The 10,888-nt window shown below is 40.3% G+C and overlaps 1 protein-coding gene across 1 annotated transcript; it reads right to left on the bottom strand.

Annotated features, from left to right (window-relative positions):
* Positions 1-7,668: 7,668 nt before the first annotated feature.
* Positions 7,669-9,060, bottom strand: LOC125491393 (craniofacial development protein 2-like). Its single transcript, XM_048633222.1, has one exon. The coding sequence runs from the start codon at positions 9,058-9,060 to the stop codon at positions 7,669-7,671; it is 1,392 nt and encodes a 463-aa protein (XP_048489179.1).
* Between the last annotated feature and the right edge of the window lie 1,828 nt (positions 9,061-10,888).

Raw genomic sequence — 10,888 nt, 5'->3', positions numbered from 1 at the left:
TGCATTTTTAGAACGTGGTTAGTGTGGATATAGACGCCCGTGGTGAATTTTGTTATGAGTGCTCTGTTATTTATACTGAGAACATGTGCCACCTACAGATTGATCGTCCATGTCTATGAGTTCTATGACATGACAGTCCACCACATATCTTTCACATTATTTCTTCATCTGCTCATATGCTCTTGTAAGCCTAGGAAACGAAATAAATCTGTTGAAATTGAGGTAATTTCAGATTCTATACAGGGTGTTGCAAAAAGGGTATACTAAGCCCAAACCTACATGTGCAGCATGCGTATGGTTTATCTAAGCCCGAAACTGAAATCAGAAATTCAAAATTCGCGAAAAAAATAATTCATTTTCCATAGAAACTTTGTCTAAACTTTCTATGGAAAAAGAATAATTTTTTTCGCGAATTTTGAAATTCTGATTTCAGTTTCGGGCTTAGATATAACATGCTGCACATGCTGGTTTCGGCTTAGTATACCAATTTTGCAACACCCTGTATAGGTACATAATTAAAAAAAAAAAACACGCACTCACCCCTTGTACCTACTTGTAATGTACTCCCTTGCGGGGTAGGCAGAGGTGCATTGCTGCACCCACATTTCGCCAGAGTGTTATGTTAGTCCCAATGTAATAGGGGGCGGGCCTATTGCCATTTTTCGGGCACATCCAAGACCCGAGAACAAATATCTGTGTTTAAACAAATATCTGCCCCAGCCGGGAATCGAACCCGGGACCATCGGCTCAGTAGTCAGGTCACTAACCACTACGCCATTCGGTCGTCAGACATAATTTTACAGACTATATATCAAAATAAATAATTAATCAACTTTTTACACACATTTCTAAATGACAATAACAAAAGGTTCCTCACCATTTTTCACAGAGACCGGCGTAAAATATGCAAATGTAAGTAAAAAATAAACTTTATGAAAAATCCGTTCGGGAAACAAACCTTCATTTTAGGGAACACCGTTTAAAAATGTGAATAGCATCTGTGTGTGCATACGAAATATCGTTAGCTCTCTTGTTGATCCCCGACCCATCGAGACCGCGCTTCGCCATTGCTTTTTTAAGGTTCCGTAGGTTACTAAAGAGTGAAAATGACTCTTGTTTTATGTGTACTTATATTCCTTATCATCGTCAGACAACAACTTTTTTATGTACCCATGTCTGTGTCCCACTGCTGGGCAAAGATTCTTCAACTACCCATGCTTATTCCACACGACCGTCTCTGTTGTCGACCCCCTGACGCCATTCCGGCTAAAAACTGTCCTGGACCCCAATTCTCGACCACTATTCTTTAATGTCTACTGTCAGTGGCGCGACGTAACGCCTTGTAAATAGTAACCAGTTTGCAATGAATTCTAACACTAGACATTAAAGACTCATCATCATCATCATCAGGTCCTGGGATCCCTAATCAGGGACATAGGGCTCGAAGTGTAGATTTCCACTCTGACCGGTCCTGTGCCATGCCTTCGACTTCGTGCCAGCTCATGCCGAGGGCGGCTGCCTCCTGCACGACAGTGCGACGCCACGTGGTTTTTGGCCGTCCCCTCTTTCGCTTGCCAGATGCAGCCCACTTTGTCAGGGCGATTTTGGGTGGATGGTCTTCGGATCTCCGCAGCGTATGGCCAATCCAGCTCCACTTCTTAAGCCGGATTTCCGAGTCAATTCTCCTCTGGTTGGTCAGTCTCTATAACTCCGTATTCGAGATGGTTCGTGGCCAGAATACCTTTAGTATCTGTCTAAGGCATTTGTTGACAAATACTTGTAGCCTTCTTGTTAGGTCATCTCTTACGAACCACGTTTCGCAACCATATAAGAGTACTGACTTGACGTTTGACTCGAAAATCCGAACTTTAGTGCGGCGAGCGATGACGGAGGAGTCCCAGACGGGCTTGAGTTGCGCAAAGGCTGACCGGGCCTTGTTGATGCGGGCGTCGATGTCGGCCTCGGTTCCGCCGTGAGGGTCCACGACGCTGCCGAGGTACGTGAATTTGTTCACTCTCTCCACGGCCTCCCCGTTTACATGCACGGCGCAATCATCCGACGTGTTGAGACGCATCTCTTTAGTTTTGGAGCAGTTTATGCGTAGTCCATCCTTTTCTGCTTCTCTGGCGAGGTCGTCAATTTTGGACTGCAGGTGTTGGCGTTTAGTCGACAGCAGACAAAGATCGTCTGCAAAGTCGATGTCCTCTAATTGCTGTTCCTGTGTCCATGGCAGACCTCTCTGCGATTCGCATGTGGCTCTACGCATTACGTCGTCTAGAACCGTTATAAAGAGGAGGGGTGATAGTAAACAGCCTTGTTTGACGCCCGCGGTAACATGTATAGGTTCAGTGAGCTCGCCACAGTGCAGAACTCTGCATGAGGAACCTGTGTATAGGCATCGTATCATCGATATGATTTTCTCCGGGATACCTTTCTTCCTTAAGATTTTCCAGATTCTAGACCACTTCACTCTGTCGAACGCTTTTTCGAAGTCTACGAAGAGAGTAAACACTTCGCACTGCATTTCGCTGCACTGTTCCAGAACTGTGCGTAACAGGTTTATTTGGTCAGTACACGATCGACCTACCCTGAAACCAGCTTGCTCCTTGCGCAGTCCTTCGTCAATAGGAGCCGCCATACGGTGCAATAGAATAGAATAGAATAGAATAGAAAAACTTTATTCGACACAAAAACAACAACATGGACAGTAAAACAGGTAACAAAAATACTTAATTACTAGAAAAAATCATATTAATAAATTAGTAGGTAGGGTACACTAGGTGCTAGTTGCTGCTCAGTGTCGAAAAGGACTCCAGACTCAGCATGTGCTATAATCCCGGGGACTATAGCGCTGGTTTTCAGCTGGATCCTTTGCGAACGGAACGCCGTAGAGTAGGAGTGCGATCGTTTGAATTAAACAATTACAAAGCGTACAACAAAAAATAAACAAACAAGTAAGTGAACAAACAAGTGTTAGTTAGGTACTACAATAAAAGATATTATAAACAGTGAAACAACAATTATACATTTAGATTTAAGGGTAGGTCTAACATTTTGTGTAGGCACATACATATTATATAGGCATTAACCAGACTCAAAAAGATGTAGGTACTCATGGAATACTTCATGACTGCAACTTTTGTAACAAGATCAGGTGTGTTTTGAGTCTGTGCTTAAAGGTGCTTTGTCCTTTTAGGTCGCGAATGGGAGGGGGGAGATTATTCCAACATTTACAGGCTGCGTATCGGAAACTACATCTAAATGCTGCGCTTCTGAAGTCAGGGGTAATGAGTAGATAGGAGGAGGCCCTAGTGTTATGCTTATTAAACTGATGTGACCATGTAAGTTTCTTGTAAAGATACTCAGGGGTTTCACCTCTAACAACCCCAAATAATAGGGTAGCGAAATGAAGCTTTCTTCTACTTGATAATTTTAATAAATTTGAACTGTTCAAAAATGGGGTCACATGAGCACGAGGAGGTATATTAAAACAAAAACGTGCACAAGCATTTTGGACTCTTTGAATGAGGTTCTGCGTTTTAACATACAGACAGGGTCCGTAGACAGTGTCTGCGTAGTTTAACTTTGATAAAACTAGTGCTTCACACAGCTGAATGCGCAGTTTTTCACTAATGTACGGTCTTATTTTGTATAGCACTTTGAGTTTGTAAAAACAGCTTCTAACAACGTTGAGAATGTGTTTCTCAAAGCGAAGGTTTTGATCAAAGAGTACGCCAAGATTACGGGCCTCAGTAACTTCTTCAACACTTGTGCCGTTAACTTTTATGTTAGGATCGTAATTTTTTATTCCCTGTATTTGTTTTTTTGAGCCTAATATCATAAATTTAGATTTAGTCGGATTAAGAAGCAAGCAGTTTTTATTGGACCAATCTACTATCCGCTCCAAGTCCTCATTGATTTTGTTCACCGTTGGCCCAGAATCCCCTGGCAAACAGGCAAGATATAATTGAAGGTCATCAGCATAAATGTGGAAGTTACAGTGCTTAATACAATTGGTAATATCGGAAGAATATAAAATAAACAAGATAGGTCCAAGGATTGAGCCTTGAGGGACTCCTCTAGTCACAGGTAGTAATGACGAGGAAATAGTTTTCCCGTCAGTGCCTGTAAACATTACCCTTTGCGTCCGATCTGAGAGGTAGCTCCTGAACCAGCTAACTGTAGATTTTTCAAATCCATAGTAGGATAATTTCGCTAATAACAGGGGAATATTTATGGTGTCGAAAGCGCGGGAGAAATCCAGTAGCGTCAGCAGTGTGCCCTTGCCCTTATCCTGGGAGGAAATTATGTCATCCACTACGTTAAGTAATGCCGTTGCCGTGCTTCTTCCCTTTCTAAATCCGGACTGAACTGTAGGAAGGATTTTATTTATTTCTAAGTACTGTGTTAGTTGGTTGCTAACAGCTTTTTCAAGTATTTTAGAAAAACATGTCAGTAAACTGATCGGTCTTAGTTCTTTTTCGGATACTGGATTTACACTTTTTGGAATAGGCCTAATTAGAGCAATCTTCCATAGATCTGGGAAACAACTAGTTTTGATGGAATAATTGACCATGAAAGTGATTATTTCTAACGTGCGCGGTAAAGTCAACACTATCATATTTAAAGCGATATTATCGACACCTCGAGCGTTAGACTTAAGGCCATTTATGATTTTGACCACTGTTTCCTCATGGATGGTAAAAAGGTTAAAAGAACATGATGTGTCAAATTTATGCGACTCATAGTATTCGATATCGGTTTTACTGACAGAGCTATTTCCAGGAAGATCCAAAAAATGCTGGTTGATTTTATCCGGATTCTGTAGATGGTTAGGAAGGCATGGTTCTGTGTGACTGCGGAGCGCGGTATTCTTTAAGTTTTTCCAGAGGGTGGCAGCGTTTTTAATGTTTTTATTAATATTTTGCTCAAAATAGGCTCGCTTCTCGTTAAAAATTGCACAATTCACCAGTTTTTTCAGATCCAAGTAGCATTGTCTGTGAGTATCTGATTTAGAAATACGGTACTTCTTGTGTGCAGTGTCTCTTAGCTCCATCATAAGTTTTACAGTCTCTGTTATCCATGGGTGGCTGTTGTGTTTTATAAGAATGCGTTTCTCCGGTGCAGCGTGTTTTGAAACTATACAAGGCCAGAACGCACCCATAAAGTACTAGCACTGTATAGTTTCAAGTGAAAAAAAATAATATTTTACTTGAAAATATACACGATTTGTGCGTACTAATCGCGTATACTTTCAAGTTGGGATTTACTGAATCTTTCTTGAAAATATACAATGCTATTACGCACATTGCTTGATTGGAGTACTTGTCGCATATAATTTATACCTACATGCTGATTCTGATTTACTTAACTATTTCGGTACATGTACTACATGACTACTTACAATTTACTTGTTATGCCTGTCATACCTATAGAATGTTAATAAATAAAGATGAACAAGCTCTAATTTGATTGATAAATTGATATTTATAGCAGTTATACTTGCAAGTAAGAATACTAATATCTTATTATTTATATGAATTAAGAGTAATACCTACTACACTCACGAGCAATGAAAAAGTTACAGTGACGATAGCTCCTGAACGGAAAAGACTAGCTTAATGACGCCGTCGGCAATATTAAAGTACATTAAACAGCGCATCAAAATATTATTATAACCAACTAAATTAAATGTTTTAAAAAATTGGGGTCAATCGGTATTGACTTTTTGCTACATGGACTTATTCATATTACATATTTTTCATCAAGTTTTGATTTCAACGTAATTGTGAGATCATTTATTACTATTTACAACAAAAAAAAAAAAACAACAACAATGTTATTGTAACTGTACGGTGTAAACAAACGTTACGAAAACAATGCCAAGTGCGGAATGACGATGCAATGTTTAGAAAGCAATAGACTTATTACTATTTCGCATGAAAGAAAGAGAGAGCAACAATTCAAAAGGGCTACCTGGTAACTGATCACGTATAGTTTCAAGTGCTCGTATTGCCGCTTGGCACTTGAAAATATACACGATTAGTACGCAGTGGTAACTGCTGCAGTATATTTTCAAGCCATAATTTTGGCCCAACTTACTTGAAAATATACGCGATTAGTGCGTAATGGCCTTGTATACTTTCAAGTAAATCATGGCACCATTTTAATTTGAAAATATACGCGAGCAGTCCCAACCTCTGCGTTCTGGCCTTGTATAGTTTCAAAACACGCTCCGGTGCATGTAAGTCAAAGAGTCTAATAACATAATCATTAAATGTGTCAATCATAGAATTCAGATTGCCAAGTGTTTTAATATTCTCCCAGTCAATGCTATTCAGATCCGAGTTAAATTGTGTTATATTTATATCCTGAAGTGGGCGATAAACAATCCAACGCGGTTTAGGCTTGATTTTTTTAAGATTAAGTTCTACACATATAAAAGCATGTCTACCAAGAGAAGGAATGTAATCATCAGTGGTTCGGCGGGTCTCAATATCCGTGCAGACGATATCAATCAGGGTCTCACTGTCGTCGTTAGCAAAATGAGTTGGCTCAGAGACCAACTGATTCAGAGTGAGGCTTGATACAAAGTCATTTACGGTTTGTGTGTAGCTATCATGTTTCAGTAGATCAATATTAAAATCTCCTACAAGTATAATTTTATCGTAACCGGCTAAAGAAGTGACTGTGTCAGTGATGGCTTCAAGAAATGAGTTCAGGTCTTGCCACTGTGGACGGTACGCAGTACCCACGAGTAGCTTAAAAGAGTTCACGGTGCATGTGAGCCACATCTGTTCAATACCAGCGGCCACGGGATGAGAACGAACCCGGACATTTACACCCTCGCGGATGTAAAAACCCACTCCTCCGCCTCGTTGGCGCTGCCCCGGAATGATCACGCGCGGCGCGTGACGTAGTCGGTAGCCGGAGACCACTGGGGCTCGCTGGTCTTCACCCTCATATAGCCAAGTTTCGTTGATTGAGACAATGTCGGCACCGTAACGCTCCATGACGGCTATGAACTCATCGTGACCGGTCCCTAAGGATCCCGCTCGCGTTGAAATGTCCAATTGTAAATGATTTTGTCTTACCCATGGGTCTTTTTGTGGATGATACATTCGAATTTACTCATTATTAACAATATTATGTAGTGTTCAATCCTAAAAGCAGCAGGCTCAGGCCAGTATGCAAGAGTTCGATGGTAGAGTACAGTACATACACACACAATAATATATTCAACACAGATAGGTCCTTTAAAAAAAAAATTGCATTCAAGTCATTTTGGATTAGTTTTGTAACATATAAAGTTATATATAAATATACATATGCACAATAATTTAGATCGCAATCAAAAAGGTGGGAACATTTGAACAGATCAGAATCTATACAACAAAAAAAAAAAAAAAAAATAGCACCTTGCACAGTATTTTTAAGCATGTCGGCAACAGGTTTATGCCTCTCCAGTTTCCACAGTTAGTCAGGTCACCTTTCTTGGGCAGTTTGATAATAAGGCCTTCTTTCCAACTTTCTGGCACCTCTTCTTTCTCCCAGATCTTTTGGAAGAGCGAAAACAGGACATCAGCAGACACATCAGCATTCGCTTTAAAAGCTTCTACTGGAATTCCGTCATTGCCTGGTGCTTTGCCATCTTCATTTGCGATACAATCACATCGCTCTTGCTATTTCAATCTTCGTAGGTGGCCTTGTGTCAATGTTGAGTAGTGCCTGAGATTCCTCTGCCTCGCTTTCAACAGATGAGTCTGGAGCTTTGAAGACTCCGGAGAAGTGCTCGTACCATCTGGATAGCTGGTCCTTAACTGTGACTAGGAGATGTCCGTCTCTGCCTCTAATGGGTTTTGTGACTATAGGTCTACTGCATAACTGTTTCGCGGCTCTATACAGTTCTTTCATGTTCCCTGTTGACGCAGCGGCTTGTGCTCTTCGTGATATGCCATCGGCCCAGGAGCGCTTGTCTTTCTTCAGACTGCGTTTGATATCGCTTTCACACAGGAAATATTCGTATGCCAGGGACTCTTTCACATGATAGTCAGTTTCGGCATTTAGACTAGCCTTGATGGACTTTCTTACAGCTATCTTGTTCCAAGTCTCCCTTGACATCCACTCTTTTTTGGACTGTTCCCTGTAGCCCATCAATTCCTGGCAGCAATTCTGAAGTGTGTCCTTGACGTGTTCCCAGTGAGTTTCTAGCGTGGAGTCCTCCACATTGAGCTGATGGTACCTGTTGTGTAATTCGACACTGAATGATCTCCTGTTATCGGCATCCTGTAGCTTTGTGATGACATAGCGTTTCGAGGGGGCTTTTGCTCTTGTTTGGACCCTTGCTATTTTGAGGTGGATTTTCGCGACTACTAGGTGATGATCACTGTTGACATCTGCTCCTCTTTTGTTCCTTACGTCTTGTAGTGAGTGCCTCCACTTTCGTCTGATCATGACATGGTCAATTTGGTTCTCTGTTTTGCGGTCCGGAGAGACCCAGGTGACCTTGTGGCAGTTTTTATGTGGGAATATAGACCCACCAATGACGAAGTCGTTTTGACAGCAGAAGTCAATCAGCATGTTTCCATTTTCAGTTCTTTGACCAATGGCATGTTTGCCTAGCCAAGATTCTATACCTTGGTTATCGCTCCCGAGTTGCGCGTTGTAGTCACCAATACATATCACTATGTCTTGTTTCTTGACAGAACGTAATGTTGCTGTAAGCTGGTTGTAGAATGCTTCCTTCTTCTCCAAGTCCGCCTGATTAGTTGGTGCATAGCACTGGATCACGCTGATTTTCCTTATTCTTGAGTCGAACCTTGCAGTTATGATGCGATCGGATACAGGTTTCCAATCCAGGAGGCTTTGTTTGGCTCTTTTGCTCAGTAGGAAGGCTACTCCTGCTTCGTGCTTGTGGTCATTCCCGGAGTACAGCAGTGTCAGATCTCCCACTCGGTCCTCCCCAAACTCCTTTTTTCTCGCTTCCGATATACCCAATATGTCTAGCCCATATTCGTCCATGTATTGTGCAACTTGGTTAACTCGGCTGTCTTCTCGCATGGTTCGCACGTTCCAACAGCCTATCAATGTCCGTGTTTTCGCGCCAAAGGTCGTTTTTCTTTGATCGGTCCGTTTTTCTATACTTCGAGTTTCTGTAATAGTTTTGTTTCAGGCATACAGGTTATTAGCCCATAGTACCCTAGTCTGATGGTAGGGCTGCTACCAAAACGTTCAGACACGCCGGTAATTAAAGACTAGTGGTCGAGAAGTCGTCCCGCCATCTCCGCCTAGATTATAATACAGCTTACGTTACACATAGCTACTTCAGCTTTTAGATTTCAGGACCGGGTAGCCGATCGATACGTAAATATTATTATTATCATTATTATGGCAATAGTACGACCTTGGTATATCACTGACGGGCCCCGCAGCGCATAATATAATGATCAGTATTAGAAAATGCTACGGAACACTACCTATGAAAGTCTCACTTGCTCTTATTCATTTCATTTTTTGTTTTATTTTCACCCTTTTCATTGCAGCGTTCGTTCGTGTCAGATTCAATATGAATCTACGCTTGGAAACTTTTGTTTTTATCCTTTGAGTTGATTGTATTTGTTGCTAAAGTTGCTTCGATATATTAAGTAAATAAATAGATACTTACATAATATCCTTGATTTTATAATTAGGAGTGAAGGATTCTTATTTTGAGTTAATTTTTCCGATCATGAACTAAACTTCTGCTCGATGGATATTGAGCTAATCATGGTGCTTTTTCCATTTATAAGAGCTTTACCAGATCATGTATAAATATTTGTTGCTGTCTTATGGTGGTACCTCGGTGGAGCAGACAGCCTTCACAAGAGTGCGCCATGTCGTCCTGTCCTCGGCAACTGCCCAACTAAGACATTAATTATATTTTTTTGCATATTTAGCAATTTGACAACGCAAGGACAGATTAAGCCAGTTGCCCAGGACAGGAAAGCATGGTGTACTCTTGTATTGGTACGAATTTAATTTAATTTAATTGTTTGTAAACCTTCGGGTCAGGTGTGGCTCAAGGTGGTATTTTTGAAAAAAAATTGTTTGCTGTCCTAAATATATATAAAAAAAATATTTACAGAACATAATTACAGAACATAATATACACTCACGGGCAATGAAAAAGTTCCATTGAGAAAATCACCTATTTACTCCTAAACGGATAACACTAACTTAATGCTTCTACAATATTTAAGTACACTTAAAGGTACATCAGAATATTATCAACTAAAAACGTAAATATTTTGTTAAAATTTCATATTATTATTTTTAAAATAATGCCTCCATTTGGTGTTTGCATTTTGTAAGTGGAACTGTTTCTTTGCACGTGAGTGTATCACGATTATATGTCATAGCTATAACTTCATCAAGCATTGACATTAATTAACATGTACATAACAAACACCTGTCGACGTTCCCAAACACAATTAATTGTAGCAATATTAATTTACAGATTTGATGTTTGAAGATCAAAGGGTAAATAAGTCCCTTCAAAGATTGATTTCCTTTATATTACACCTACAACAGGTAGATTTGAAACTTGAAACGTTGCTATGACAACGGTACCCTTGTCATGGAGCAATGGTTCAAAACAAAACGGGTACTTAGGAGTAGCCCGATATTACGGCTAGGTGATTCTCTAAGATCAGTGCTAAGGTTTACACAGGAAAAAATAAACTATAGTGAGTTAGAAACATTTGTTTTATTACTGCTATGGTCTAAACCAAGGAATGAAAGTAAAAAAAATCAATAAATAAATAAGTAGTCTATTATTTTAACCAGGTACAAACTCGACAGCTGAATATTTAAAATAACTGTGTGAAGAAAAAACAAAATTTAAACAAAA

The sequence above is a fragment of the Plutella xylostella genome, chromosome 5, assembly GCF_932276165.1.
Source record: "Plutella xylostella chromosome 5, ilPluXylo3.1, whole genome shotgun sequence".
In the NCBI taxonomy this organism is placed as follows: Eukaryota; Metazoa; Arthropoda; class Insecta; order Lepidoptera; family Plutellidae; genus Plutella; species Plutella xylostella.
This window is presented reverse-complemented; position numbering and strand designations above follow the sequence as displayed.